The sequence below is a fragment of the Neoarius graeffei genome, chromosome 15 (assembly GCF_027579695.1).
Source record: "Neoarius graeffei isolate fNeoGra1 chromosome 15, fNeoGra1.pri, whole genome shotgun sequence".
Classification (NCBI taxonomy): domain Eukaryota; kingdom Metazoa; phylum Chordata; class Actinopteri; order Siluriformes; family Ariidae; genus Neoarius; species Neoarius graeffei.
The window spans coordinates 60,734,089-60,749,817 of record NC_083583.1 but is presented as its reverse complement, the minus strand read 5'-3'; the positions used below and the strand labels follow the sequence as shown (position 1 = coordinate 60,749,817).

Sequence of the window (15,729 nt, the reverse complement as noted above, 5' to 3'; positions counted from 1 at the left end):
GGATGCAATCCAGCAATTGTACCTTACTCCGAGTAAAAAATGAGCTTCAACTTGAAAAAAAATTTGCGGCCCACTAGATGGCACGGGCCAGTGGTTGAGAAACACTGATCTAAGTAACTTCAGCATGCTCAGTTTAATTAAATCTTTTATGGATGGCCATCTTTCAATATTGACTTTATTAGCTTATCCGGCCGACAGGCGATGAGCTTATACCATCATGTGTTGTCCATCATCCGTCCTGCATCGTCCACATTTCATAAAAATTGCTTGTTCTCTCTCAATTCTTCACCAATTGTTATTCTTTTTGGCAGGAAGGTAGGTCTCCCTGGGGTGCATATACTTTCTACCCAAATTTGCATAATTGCAATTAATAATGAAGATATGGAGTAATTAAGCCCTAATGAGCAGTTTCCACACACATTGCTTCTTCTCTCTCAATTCACCGATTTTGATTCTTTCTGGCATGAAGGTAGGGGTACCTAGGGTGCATATAACTTCTACCCACTCTGGCCCTATCTAGTCCAGAAGGAACGATCTAAAGTGGGTCACCTTGTGCAGTTCTACTCTCAAATATTTGAGCTGGACTAGTTGAGAGTAGAACTGCGCAAGGTGGCCTATTTTAGATCATTCCTTCTGGACTAGACGGGGCCGGCATGACCGTAATTGACGGTCTTGTTAAGTCCAATATTAGACTGGTGCACACTTCAGGAAGTAAATACAGTATTAATTTTATTGTTATTTAAAGACCTATACATAAATCTTTTGTCTTTTACTCTGGGTTTTGTTGTTAATCATGATGAAACTACTGAAACACTGTATTACAGTAGTGCAGTTATCTGAACCTCTTTTATCTGAACAGCCCCTTAATTAGCCAAACTTTTTCTCCAGAGAATTTGAATAATTGAGCTTATACTGTACAGGAAACCCTGCAGTTATTTTCCTCAAAAAGTAGCTCAAAATGGTCTAGATTGCATCTCTGAGCTTCCCTGAAATTTGGTTTCTGGGGGCCTCTGCTGCCCCCAGATCCCTGGCCTAATAGGAAGCCTCAATGCACTCAGAGATGCTACTCTTTTAGATTTGTCAATGTTGGCATCTCTGAAAATACCACCATGATGTACGGATAGATTGCGTGCATCATGATACTACATGCATTTTGTCAGTTGCACCGAAAATGCTTAAACATGGCGTGCCAAAGTGTTTTATGACCCAGACTTTAATCTATTCGCTAGATTAGTCCAGTTTGCATTGTACCTGACAGAGAAATAAATCAATAATAAATAAGAGTAGACAGTTCCTCAGCTTACACCTTCTACTCAGTTTGTTTGGTACCAGAGCAGCATGGCTGGACATGGAAGAGGTGGTGCCTAAAAATTCAACAACATTATATGGAATTGCAGGATCTAACAAAACAGACAAGACACAAACAATGGCTCTTTGCAAAACTTGCAAAGACAAGAATGAGAGATTGAAGAAACACAATACATTTGTTTAACCACCTAAAGATGGTGTACTGAAACCCAAATAACACAGGGAACACACACGAGCATCATCACAGCCAGAAACAACTCTGAAGTAAACAAATGCACAAAGCAGTCAAAGAAAACAAGTCGCAAGTGCTGGAAGAACATCACAGATGTCGTGACATTTTACCTGTTCCAAGGTTAAAAAAAAAAACTCTCAAAAAACAAGTGTTTCAAGCAACTTCTAAAAACAGTTGACTTATTTTTTTTTCTAACACTGCCGTTCCTCAGTTGTACACAGAATGGTGAGAGTAGTGCAATGGAAAGCAAAACTGTGAAACATTGTAAAACTGTGAAACAAGCTTATTGTAAAAAAAATTTAAATAAAAATTGTAAACCCAAGAGATTCAAATACTCTCTCACTTATCAATCACCTTCCCACTTATTTCATTTTTAACCATTAAAGCTGTCAGTACAGGTGATGCACTTTATAAATTTAACTTCCCTTTTTTAAATAATCCAAGCATGTTCTCATTTTAGATATTGTACAGTTATTTACATTTTGTTATACATAAAGCTACTTTGTTCTAAGTCAGTGTTTCTCAACCACTGGGCTGCGGCCCATTAGTGGGCCGCAAAGCGCCATCAAGTGGGCCATGAATTTTTTTTGAAGTTGAAGTTAATTTTTAATTTATAGTAGAGTACAATTGCTGGGTTGCATCCGATGTCAGGTCTGTCTGATTAAGCTATGGTCAGGCTTGTAGTACTCGAGTCCAGGACTCAGACTCAAGTCTGACTCATGCCCTAATTTTAAGGACTCATGACTTGACTTGGACTTGAGCACTGATGATTCGGACATGAACTCGGACTCATGCATTAACTGCATTTGGACTCATAAATTGGAGACGAGGACTCAGATTTTTTTCTTTTTTTTGTAACATGCCATAATAATTTGGCATAAGATATTTATACCTACATTCATTTTGTACTAATTTTGTGCAAGAGTATCACACCTGCATGCCTTGGTGCGTACACCAGATAATCTTGGGCATGCTCCAGACAGCAAGCATGCCAAGCGGACTCTCTCTCACATGCCGTAAATGACTCACATCTGCAAAGGATTAAGGCGGAATCAGCATGCCTATATAAAAACTGTGAAAAGACACTTACTATGCGAAGTATTGAGTTGCGTTGCTGACACATTACCGAGCCTTATTTCCTTGTTTGGTTTCCTGATCCTTGATTTCCTTTTTCTCGTCTTTGATCCTGCCGAGTCTATGATAGCCTGTTTGCACCTCGCTCGACCTATTGTCTGTTTCACTCTTTTACGATTTTGCCTGCCGTTCTGGATTGTTTAACTGTCTTCACTTGTATTAATAAACACAACTTCTACACTTACATCCGTCTCCCAACCATCTCTGACAGAATACTTCACACTCCCTGACAAAGAGAATGCATATTCACCTGTTCATATGTCATGGTCAGGAACAAACTAATGTTAATGGTGCTAAAACAGCCACTGTCAAACGGTACAGTTGGACTCTTGTTCTCGGACTTGACTAGGATCAATAGTGGACTTGACTAGAAATTTTTTTAATGACTTGGACTTGAACACTGGGGACTCGAGACTGGACTCGGACTCGAGGATTAGTGACGTGACTACAACACTCAGTGCGTTTACATGCACATCCAAATCGAGCTACTGTCGGTAATCGAGCTAAGGGTCCCAGCAGGGGTGCCAGAGAAATCCAATCCTACATGCACACAAGGAAATCGAGCTATTGTGTGAGGTACATTGTGCACCCGAGCCACAGGTGGCGCTACATGCCCCATCGTGTTGGTACACTTCCGGTTGTCGTCATGAAGAAGAGCTATTCAAGAGTATAAACAAAGTTATCAGTTCCATGTTCACAAGAAGAGTGTTTGTATGTACGAACAGAAGTGTTCCTAATAGAATGGCCACTAAGTTGAAGTTGATCTGTAATGGTGAACATATTAACTGTTAGCCTGCTAACATGCTAATAACTTACCAACTAATTGGAAATGGGTGCGTACATGCCCAGACACAAGTGTTCCTAATAAAGTGGCAGCTAAGGTGACGTGTCATGCCGACCGAGGCTGTTGTGTTTCCCGCTTGTGGTCTCGTCACTCGTCACTTCCGGAAGGGGCAGTGCTGAAGTAAGTAGCTTGACTACGTAGCTCGATAGGGTTTACATGTACTAAGTAGCTCGGCTACAATCACATAATCTAGGTCGCGTAGCTCGATTACGAGAAATCCAGTTCGGTTCGATTTCAGCCGAGCTAAGGTGTTTCCATGGCATTTAGAACTTCGATTTCAGTCGAGCTACGGCAGAAATTCGATTTTCTCTATGTGCATGTAAACGCACTGACTGGCTATGGTCACACTCCAGCTCGCGATGCTTTGCAATGGGTTATCAATGAAAATGAGGAATTTTGGTGGCAATATACACGTGAGCTAAAAGTTGTGGTCACACAGCACAGGAAAACTTGACTGTCACACCTTTGTGCGCTTGAGCCTGGTGCAGCTTGAGTGGCCGTACGCTCATGGAGCGTGTTGTGCACGTGCTTGGGACCTGGCTGTTATGGGAAACATCTGATACTGATTTGAGTGCAGTTAGCAGATACGGACGCTGTTTTCACAGAGGCTTTGCAAAATATTATCATTATCACTGTCACATTTGTTTCTAGCCATGTTTATAATGCTGTTTAAATATTTTGCTTTCTCTTTTGCTTTCGTAAATATCATGCCTGCTAATAAACACTCTTCCTGCACTTGGATCTGTCTACCGCCATCTATCTTGTAGTGTCCTGGGGCCTCATTTATAAACGATGCGTACGCACAAAAGAATGCGTACGCCACATTCTACGCAAGCTTCGGTATTTATAAAAAGTGAACTTGACGGTAAAATGTGCGCACCTCCATGCAAGCTCTGACCCATGCGTACGCACACAAAAAAGGGAAACGCGGAAAATGCGACCTCAGGAGGAAACGGGGAGAACGACCCGAAATTGGTTCAATAATCGAAGTTTAACACAAACATAACATCGCACATCAAAGACGTGACTGACTTAACATTTATAATCCTTAATTTTGTGCACTTGTCTGGGTGCGGGTGATTAATGCGTAAATCCTGAAAGTATTTGTAACCATTCTTAGACCATTTCTAAATATTCAACCCTTTACTCATTCAGTTATGTTGTAGGTGACAGTGGGTATCCACTGAAACGGTGGCTGCTCACGCCATTTATGAACCCCCAAACACCTGAGGAGACCACTTACAACCTGCGCCACAGCCAGGCGCGCGCTGTTGTGGAGCGCACCATCGGGCTCCTGAAGGGCAGATGGCGTTGTCTGGATGCCACGGGGGGAGCGCTATGTTACAGACCCGAAAAGGTCTGTAGGATTGTTAGGGCGTGTGCTGCACAATGTGGCACAGCTACAAAACGTGCCTTTGCAAGCTAAAGAGGTCAACCTTGATCTCGACCCCAATCCCTATCCCCAGGCATTCCACCCAAACACAGGAACTGTGTGCCAGCGCGAGGAGGTGATGCGCCGCTTGTAAATAATTAGGTATGGAAACAAATGATTACTTTTTAAGAAATTCTTTAATGCTGGCATTTAATGCAGACAACTCATTTTTTATTTCTTTTAACTCCCGGGCGACCTCACGGACAGCATCCACATGTTCCCGCTGCACCTGCAGCACTGCATCTGTTAGGATACGGGTGCTGGTGGCTGGTTTCGGCATGGATGCACATGCATCAGAGGCCGTGGACGTCCTTGGGACCTCCGCTGCCGCAGCCGACACACAGCTGGCCTCACTGGCACACCCAGCAACTGCGAGGGAATTTTTTTGTTAATAAAATACTTTTTCTGGATGAAGACTCATTTCAATTAATTTCACACCCATTTCAAACAAGGGGCACACGTGCAATGTGAGGTGGTTCCTTGATACACAACCAAAAAAAAATTACATACCCGAGTCCTCGGCTGGTTCATGTGGCCCAGCATCAGTGTCACCGTCCTCCTTATGCACAACTCCACTCTGTAGGGTTTCCCCTATAATGCCAGCCAGTTTTTGATCCAGTGGGGTGAGCTCCGGCTCCCCCTTCCCCCCGCCCGTTGCACGGACGCTTTGGTGGTGTGCCGCGATCCTCTTCTTGGCGTCCACCTTTATGTCGGACCATTTTTATTTTTTTTTTACCTCTGCCATAGTACGGCCTTGTGAAGCTACAGAATTGACTGCATCGGCCACATGCTGCCATTCACACGTTTTTTTCGCATTTGTAACTCCCGTATTATGGCCTCCAAACAAAACAGCTCGACGCTGCTCCACTTCATCTACTAGCACTTCAACTTCACAGTCGGTGAAGTTGCGCTTCTTTGTCTTTCCTTCTGTTTTGGGCATGTTGTCCACAGATATCAATATTCATTAAGGGCGTTTCGCTGAATATTTATAGGCAATTGTGGGTGTGTCTTGAGGTACGCACAGGTGCCGCAAACTTAGAGTGGATTGTGATTTGTAAAGGGAAATTGGCGTGGAACGTGCGTGCGCACAGTTTTATAAATCAGAATATTTCTGTGCACACGCACATTCTGAGTTTCGTGCGCACGCCATCTTCTGGCGTAAATCCTGCGCAAAGTTTTATAAATGAGGCCCCTGGTCCCCAGATCTTTAAATTTTTTAAATTCCTAGCATCCGAGCAACCATTGCAAAGACGTGTACAAGCCCAGAAATTCCTACTTACCCGGGCATAAAAGATACAGGATTTATCTTGTAGTGTGTTGATCCCCAGGTTTTTAATACAGCCACATGTAATAAGTTGTCCTCCTCCATGCTCTTCCAGGTTTTAATCTGTGTGCCTGTGTAGAACGATGTCTGCAGCACCAGGTAGTTTGAAATGTTAAGGAACTCATCGGATGGATAATTTTCCAACTCATAGGAAAAATCCTTCTTTGTTAGTGTGTAAGGATCTAATCCCACTGAGTGGTTTCTATATCCACTTCTTCTGAGTGTCCTTCTTGGTTTTAATAACATACTTGTTTGCTGAACACAAACATGACAATAAGTTCTTGTGTTAATGGACCAGAATCCACTTTTGGATCATTAATCCCTTTTCACTGAGAATGACCTGCATGCATGGTTTTATGTTGGCTTCTGTTACATCCATCCAGTTTTAAACACAACACCTACAATTCAAAACAGTTCGTTTTTATTGCATTTAATTAATTCCTGGGCTCCCATCTGTAACAGGGAGTGATGTTGCCTCCCATTAATACACTTTACAATAGATTATTAGATTCTAATAGAATAGATAAGCCAAAATAATTGGGGATTTTTTTAATGGGCCCCGACTTGTTTCAAGTATGAATAGGTGGGCCTCAAAGCGGAAAAGGTTGGTGGTCTAAGCGGTCTTTGTTATTCTTTTTCTCTGAGGATATATTTCCTTGTATAGCTTTTATTTTTTTTTATTGGGGAAACCAGTTGGCTTGTTTTGTTCACAACTTGCAAAATATGCTTTATTTTTTAACCACCATTAAAAAAAATTGTTAAAATCATGAATCATGATCCAGCCTAAAACAGAAAAAAGGAGGGCACTCAGTAGAGTGCATACTTCTGCCAAGCCGTAAATTTGGTTTTGCATCAAAATCTAATCAATTGTTCATTGGCCCCTGGCCCACATTTCCTCCAAATTTCATCCAAATCTGTTCACTACTTTTTGAGTTATGTTGGGAAAAGTCAAACAAACAAATGAAGGCAAAAACATAACCTCCTTCAATAAAGTTGGCCGAGGTAATCATTATGATATTTTTGCCAAATCTCTCACCCTAGATTATTCAACAAATAAGTATACAGTGAGTTTGACCACAACACATGATTCCAATTGAAGTTTCACTGGCACTTGGTGACTTTCAGGCATTGAATTTTGTGGATTGCATTTGGAAATGTACTCTTTAGTGCAACCCAAAAAGCTTTTGGTTATGGCAATGATATGTAATGGTTGATTTTAAAACTTAGCAACCCCAAGTAATAAGTTTAGTACTGTGCAATTGTGCTTGTGCATTCTTTGTTGCCTCCCTCACTATCCTCGTCACTGTGTGTGGCTGTGCAGTATGGCAATGTATCCAATTCCTCCCAAATATTAGAACATTTCCAGACATAAAACTTTCTATTCTGGTCCCAATTGTGCTGGTAATGAATTTTATTATTGCATCTATTACCTGGCTCTTTAGTGTTGAAAATTATTTGGTATTTCCCATTGTAATGGACATGTGCGCATGTAATGTTGCCACATTTCGAGAGAAAACAAATTTATGCATGTTGATGCCGAGGTGCTTATAGATAATTGCTCACTGTGGTGTTAGAGCAGTATCCAACATCAAATCAAAGTCAGTGTAGTTTAGTCACTAAACACCATAAAATGTATCTGAATTTAAGACAAATATTTTTTTTCTGTCACACTTCTGAGAGATGTTTAATATTGAGTTGAATAGAACAATGGTGAAAATGAGGTACTCTTCCCCCGATCTAAGTGAACCACTCCTTGCCCTCAAATAGCAATTTATCTCATCAGTAAAGATCATCAGCGTAGGGGATTCAACTTTGAGCACAGCATCATGATTTAAAATCCAAGATGCCTGTAGGTGAAGCGGCGTTGCTCTAGCCAGAAGAAAATGATGGCTTCAATTTTGTATCCCAGTCTGAATAAGAAGAAGAATGAAATCCTGGATGAAAAAGGCACGTCTGGTAGGAAAAGGATGCCTGGTCATGTCATACTGTTTAAAAATAATTTAGGTTAATTGCTACACAGGCCACTTTATTATATGAATTGAGTATTTGTGATGATTTGAAACCATTTATTTACTGTCACACTGGCAAGATGCAGACTTGTTAGATTACTTGTTAATGGTTGTGATGACACACTCCAAAATAAACCCATGAAAAGTTTTGACTGTGACTAATGACTAACTGGACGCATTACTCTGAAGCTTGTCAGTATAAAAAAATACTGGTGTAACACAATGGCCATCATTTACGAAATGAACATACGACAGAAAACTGGGCACGTAGTAATTTCCACGCAAAGCTGAGCATTTTTTCAATGTGGATGTGAGCGGAGGCTACGATCTCTTTTGAGGGTGGAAAAGGTTCTCTTCTTGGCCATATTACACATCTGTGTCAAAGTCTCAGATGCAGCCTCTAAACCAAGAATATTTAGGGGAGTGTCTATGGTTTCCATGGTGATGGTTTTCAGCCAGCACATTTATCAACACCTGATCATTCTTATGCTGTGATCAGCGAGATATGAACATTTCATGAATCACACATGAACCATGTCATGGGATTATTTCTGCACTCAGATCTGGGCTGGTTTCTACATTATAAATGAGGGCCATTGACACTATCTGTATCTATTTAGAGCTCCAAACAACCAAATCTGTATTCTGTGTGGCTGAAACTTTCTTTTTCTCTCAAATATTCCCCTGGAAATACTCGGAAAGACTGGAAAAACTCTAGACGTAGACCAGCACTGTCAGAATGGTCTGTGAGTTCTGGCTGTTACAGTTCCTCAACCTCAGCTGCATCACTCAACGAGAGAGTCACATTCTTACAGCTATTACTTTTGTTTACCTGCCCATGATATTTTCTCACAAATTTATTTGCTTCTATTTTCCTAGGAGCCTAATTTAAACCAGTGTTGGAGTCGAGTCACTAAACCTCGAGTCCGAGTTCAGTCTTGAGTCCCCAGTGTTCAAGTCCAAGTCATTAAAGAAAATTTCGAGTCAAGTCCGAGTCGAGTCCACTATTGATCTGAGTCGAGTCCAACAGTGCACCCGCACCGTTTGACAGTGGCTGTTTCAGCACCATTAACATTAGTTTGTTCCTGAACATGGCGTATGAACAGGTGAATGTGCATTCTCTTTGTCAGGGAGTGTGAAGTATTCTGTCAGAGATGGTTGGGAGACGGATGTAAGTGCAGAAGGTGTGTTTATTAATACAAGTGAAGACAGTTAAACAATCCAGAACAGCAGGCAAAATTGTAAAACAGTGAAACAGGCAACAGGTCAAGCGAGGCACAAACAGGCTATCATAGACTCAGCAGAATCAAAGATGAGAAACAGGAAATCAGGAAACGAAACAAGAAAATAAGGCTCGGTAACACAACTCAATACTTCACAAAGTAAGTGTGTTTTCATAGTTTTTATATAGGCACACTGATTACGCCTTAATCCTGTGCAGGTGCAAGTCGTTTACGTCTGCTTGGCGCGCGCGATGTCCGGAGCGCACGCGAGAGTCTATCTGATGCATGCAGGTGTGACACTCTTGTCCAAAATTAGTACAAAAATTAATATAAATATGAATATTTTATGCCAAATTATTATGGCATGTTACAAAAAAAGAAAAAATCTTAGTTCTCGTCTCCAATTTATGAGTCCAAATGCAGTTAATGCACGAGTCCGAGTCATCAGTGCTCAACTCCAAGTCAAGTCACGAGTCCTTAAAATTAGGGCATGACTCAGACTCGAGTACTACAAGCCTGATTTAAACCATTTCAGTATTGACCAGGCAGTTACTAAGGATGAATGAGTGAACAGGGTCCCCTCACTTGTGTACACAAAACCAAAAATCTCCTGTTTCAATGACTTTTTTTGTTATATCACAAGGGATCCCGGTCCAATCACACGCCTGCAGTCACTGTGAACCTATCTGACAACAGATACTAGCCTCCTCATATCTGTTTAATACCTGTTCTGTCTTTTCTTTTCAAATAATTTATTCATAAAGGATTAGTAAGAATTATGAAACTGGCAAAGGCAAGCCTGTTTTTTTCTTTGCTTATTCCTAAACCTGGCATTAAGCATTATGTGTCACATAGTGCAAATATAAAGTTTATCCAAAGAGATAAATTGTCCGTTCTTCACCCTGTCACACTACACACCGACAAATTCTTGAAAATGAACCTTGTTTACTGGTCCCAGCTTTATTTATGAGCATGAAATTTTGTCCGCTAGAGAAACACTGTGGCAGAAAAAGTGAGAAAATAAAACTTTATGTTGGGTGACCCTTTTTGTGTCAAGGAATTGGAGTATGTCCACATGGTGAGTTAGAATTTTTCCCATTTCTTCCTAATTTTAACCATCTTGTGATTGTGAAGTGTACCTGTGAATGTACAATTTTACCTTTGTCAGACACTTATGGTATTGAAATAAGGTTATGACTGCCATATTTGGGACGTGCTACAGTGGTACTTGAAAGTTTGTGAACCCTTTAGAATTTTCTATATTTCTGCATAAATATGACCTAAAACAAATTAACTGCTAATCCTAGAGGTTCACATACTTTTGCCACTCACAGATATGTAATGTTGGATCATTTTCCTCAGTAAATAAATGACAAAGTATAATATTTTTGTCTCATTTGTTTAACTGGGTTCTCTTTATGTACTTTTAGGACTTGTGTGAAAATCTGATGATGTTTTAGGTCATATTTATGCAGAAATATAGAAAATTCTAAAGGGTTCACAAACTTTCTCTTGGAGCCACTTCTAAACAACTGCAAATTCCAAGGTCAGTTCAAACAGTTGTATGCAAGGTATCGTGAGGCATAGTCACTTTGCCAAGCCACTTTGCATCAAGAAAACCCAAACTGTCAGCCTCAGCTGAAAGGAAATTAGTTTGGATGGTTAGGAACAACCGGGGAACCACCATGGCACAGCCCTGCCATGAACTGGAAGCTGATGGATCACAGTCTACAGTTCAATGAGTTTTACATCACCATGGACTAAGAGGCTGCTATCCAAGAAATAACCCCCTGCTCTAAAATTGACACCTTCAAGCTTAAAGGAACAGTCCACCGTACTTCCATAATGAAATATGTTCTTCTCTGAATTGAGACGAGCTGATCCGTACCTCTCCGAGCTTTGTGCGACCTCCCAGTCAGTCAGACGCGCTGTTACTCCTGTTAGCAATGTAGCTAGGCTCAGCATGACCAATGGTATTTTTTGGGGCTGTAGTTAGATGCGACCAAACTCTTCCACGTTTTTCCTGTTTACATAGGTTTATATGACCAGTGACATGAAACAAAGTTCAGTTACACAAATTGAAACGTGGCGATTTTCTATGCTATGGAAAGTCCGCACTATAATGACAGGCATACTAACACCTTCTGCGCGCTTCGACAGCGCATTGATACCTTCACTCAGCTATCAATGCGCTGTCGAAGCGCGCATAAGGTGTTAGTACGCCTGTCATTATAGTGCGGACTTTCCATAGCATAGAAAATCGCCACGTTTCAATTTGTGTAACTGAACTTTGTTTCATGTCACTGGTCATATAAACCTATGTAAACAGGAAAAACGTGGAAGAGTTTGGTCGCATCTAACTACAGCCCCAAAAAATACCATTGCCCATGCTGAGCCTAGCTACATTGCTAACAGGAGTAACAGCGCGTCTGACTGACTGGGAGGTCGCACAAAGCTCGGAGAGGTACGGATCAGCTCGTCTCAATTCAGAGAAGAACATATTTCATTATGGAAGTACGGTGGACTGTTCCTTTAACTAAAGTTTGAAGCTGACCACCCGGACAAAGAAAAAACCTTCTGGAGGATAGCTGTATGGTCAGATGAAACAAAGATTGAGTTGTTTGGCCACAATGACCACCATGACACGACTTGAGAGTTACAACAGGACAATGAACCCAAACACGTATCAGAGCTGGTTGTGGAGGATAAAGCAGGCAAATCTTAAGCTTAAAACAAGTCCTGACTTCAACCCTATTGAAAATATATGGACCGTGCTTATAAGTTGAGTCCATGCTGAGAAAATTTTTTTTATTAAATTCTACCATGAAGAGTCATGAAATATCCAACATTCTGCCACAGAAAAAGAACAGTTCAAAGAAATTACTGAAAGCCCAAATATTGCCATGACATTCATGTCACTGTATGTAAACTTCTGACCCCAACTGTATACAGATTTAACAGTTGACATCTACAGCACATATGACTAATAAAGTTGCACTTTAGTGACAACATGGTCACCAAAGTAACACATAGTTTATACATTTTAATCCATGTAGTTTCATGCTGCTTATGAATATAGATACTGTATACTCTTAGTGGTAGTTTTGGTGATTTTTCTGTAGTGCTTTATTGAAGTGATATGTCAGAAATCTTTTTTTTTTTCATTTTGCTTCCTTTCAAGCTCATCTCTAATAACAATAAACAGCAAACAGTTATTGCCTCCAGGGTGAATTTTCAGCCAAGTATCAGCCAACATTGAGCCACTTTCCAACTATGATTGCATGGCTCCATTACTGAGTATTGTTACCTGAGCAATATTGCTTCGAAACCCTAAATTTGTATCTGATAGGATTGGTTCTCTGAATCCACTGATGTGTTTTGGTGTAATGAAAATGCATGACATGACTGACACAACATGTCTTGCATAAAGCATGCTTTCAGTATGCTGATGATTTTTCAGGTAATTTAGCAACTGAGAGTTGGCTTGTTTACTGTAAGGGTGTGTAAAGGGATATGGGATATCTGATGGTCAATTCTGTAGTTTAGGATTTTTAAAAAAATGACAAATAGAATTTGCCCATCTCTTTTCCAATCAATAACCATTATTTATCTCTTTGTCATTTTTTTGTCTTTTACAGCAATATATGAGCGATCGTGTGAAGCATACAGAAATACAGCGAGCCCTTCTGGTGTTTTCACCATTGATCCTGATGGCAGTGGTACCTTGGAGCACACACAAGTTAACTGTATGATTGCAGGTAGGCTACTTCCTAAGGTTTTTTTTTCTTTTCTGATGCAGATTTTGATACATTTGTCATGTAGTTCTCCTCACAGGGTTTTAATTAGGTCTGTGAAAATGCCTTGAGAAATCATATGTCTCATTAATTCAGTTCAGCTTGTCTTTACCCCTCTGTGTACTTCTGTGAGCCCCACTCCCTCATTTTACAATCAGGGAGTGAACCACTGAAGAGGAGTGGAGGAGTATAAATGGGGCTCTAATGCAGACAGAATAGGCAAGAAAAGATTAAATTAAAAATATTAAAAAAATTAGGTTTATGCCCATGCACAGGCATGCAGGAGCATCCAGTGATCACCGCTACAGGTTCTCTGGTTTGAGCCTGAACTTGGGTTCATGTCTGTGTGGAGTTTCTGTGCATGTTCTCTCAGTGTCCATGTGATTTCTTCCTCTTGTTTTTTTTTTTCCCCCTCACACCTCCCCAATCCATGCCAGTAGGGAGACTGGTTATGCTAAATTGCCCTGAGATGTGAATAAGTGTGTAAATGTGTGTATCAAGGCTGTTTTATTGAAATATGCTCTGGATTATATGATGGAGTATGAAAGGGTTAGTTAGTTAGTTAGTTAGTTAGTTAGTTAGTTAGTTAGTTAGTTAGTTAGTTAGTTAGTTAGTTAGTTAGTTAGTTAGTTAGTTAGTTAGTTATGATAATAATAATACAAGGAAAAAGAAAGAAACACAGAGCTGAGGGAGGGGGTAGTATTCCAAGACAAATACTCAATTTCCAAGAGTTGTAAACTTACAAGAGAACCTTGGATATTCTCTGAGATTATAGCATCATAAATTTGCAAGAAAAAAATTCTAAAAAGTCACAAATTGACAAGGCAAAATGAAATACATTTTAAAAAATATTTTTATTTTGTCAAGGGGGCGGCACGGTAGTGTAGTGGTTAGCGCTGTCGCCTCACAGCAAGAAGGTCCTGGGTTCGAGCCCCGTGGCCGGCGAGGGCCTTTCTGTGCGGAGTTTGCATGTTCTCCCCGTGTCCGCGTGGGTTTCCTCCGGGTGCTCCGGTTTCCCCCACAGTCCAAAGACATGCAGGTTAGGTTAACTGGTGACTCTAAATTGACCGTAGGTGTGAATGTGAGTGTGAATGGTTGTCTGTGTGTCAGCCCTGTGATGACCTGGCGACTTGTCCAGGGTGTACCCCGCCTTTCGCCCGTAGTCAGCTGGGATAGGCTCCAGCTCGCCTGCGACCCTGTAGAACAGGATAAAGCAGCTAGAGATAATGAGATGATCTTTCAATTATGTTCATTATGTCATATATTAAATATAGTTAGTTTTTTTTTTCTTTTTTATCAGACATCTTGTTTTTAGGTTTGTTTACCTGACATGTTTCGACGTACGACTGTCGTCTTCCTCAGAGTGTCACCGGATGTTATTGGTGACGCATCTTTTATCAGCTGATGTTTCCGACATTACCATACATTAGGGGAATAACTGAACGCATTCAAAGAGCAATGAGGAAACACAACATTAACACACCTGTCAAACCACACACAACACTCCGTCAGATCCTGGTTCATCCCAAAGACAGAATACATCCGGACAACAGATGCAACACCATATATGAGATTCCATGTCAATTATGCAATAAAACATACATCGGGGAGACAGGAAGGAGTTTCAACACAAGAAAAAATGAACATAAGAAAGAGTGCGAAAAGGAGATAGCTACAAGACAAACCCGAACAATAAAAGAAAAGGCACAACAGGAAAATTATAAGTCAGCTATAACAGATCACTGCAAAAGGGAAAATCATATTATGGACTGGGGGAATGCCAGAGTCATCCACACAGAAGATAACAAACATCAGCGCTGGATCAGGGAGGCCATGGAGATCCGTAAGCGAAGCCCGAGGACCATCAACCGGGATGAGGGAGCATACATGCTCTCCCATACCTGGAGTGCCATCTTGCAGGGGACGAACAGACAGTAGAAGGCGTGACCGACCTGTCAATCCAGACAGGAAGGCCACCCCTTCGGAAACATCAGCTGATAAAAGATGCATCACCAATAACATCCGGTGACACTCTGAGGAAGACGACAGTCGTACGTCGAAACATGTCAGGTAAACAAACCTAAAAACTAGATGTCTGATAAAAAAAAATAAAAAAAAACTAACTATGATAATGAGATGAGATGAGATTTTGTCAAAGGACTGTCAGGTACGAGGTAGGAAGCGGATGTAAATGCAGAGTATGTTTAATAATAAAGTGCAAACACACTCAGGCAAACAGTCCAAATCGGCAGGCTAAATTCAAAATGTTAAACATGCAAAGGGTCAGGTGAGGCGCAAACAGGATATCAGAGGCAAAGTAAGAACGAGAAACAGGTACAGGAATCAGGAAATCACAAACACAGGTAGAAAAGCTTGGTAATGCATACTGACATGGCCTAAGGTGGGGTTTACATTAGACCGTATCAGCG

General features: G+C 40.9%; 1 protein-coding gene across 1 annotated transcript in view; it reads left to right on the top strand.

The window, feature by feature from the left end:
• The window catches only part of cntnap5l (contactin associated protein family member 5 like), a 272,765-nt gene that overhangs the window by 182,773 nt on the left and 74,263 nt on the right, over nt 1–15,729 (top strand). Inside the window, exon 12 of the mRNA XM_060940691.1 lies at nt 13,145–13,264. Coding sequence (XP_060796674.1) covers nt 13,145–13,264 — 120 coding nt within the window. The remainder of the gene's footprint in view (nt 1–13,144; nt 13,265–15,729) is intronic.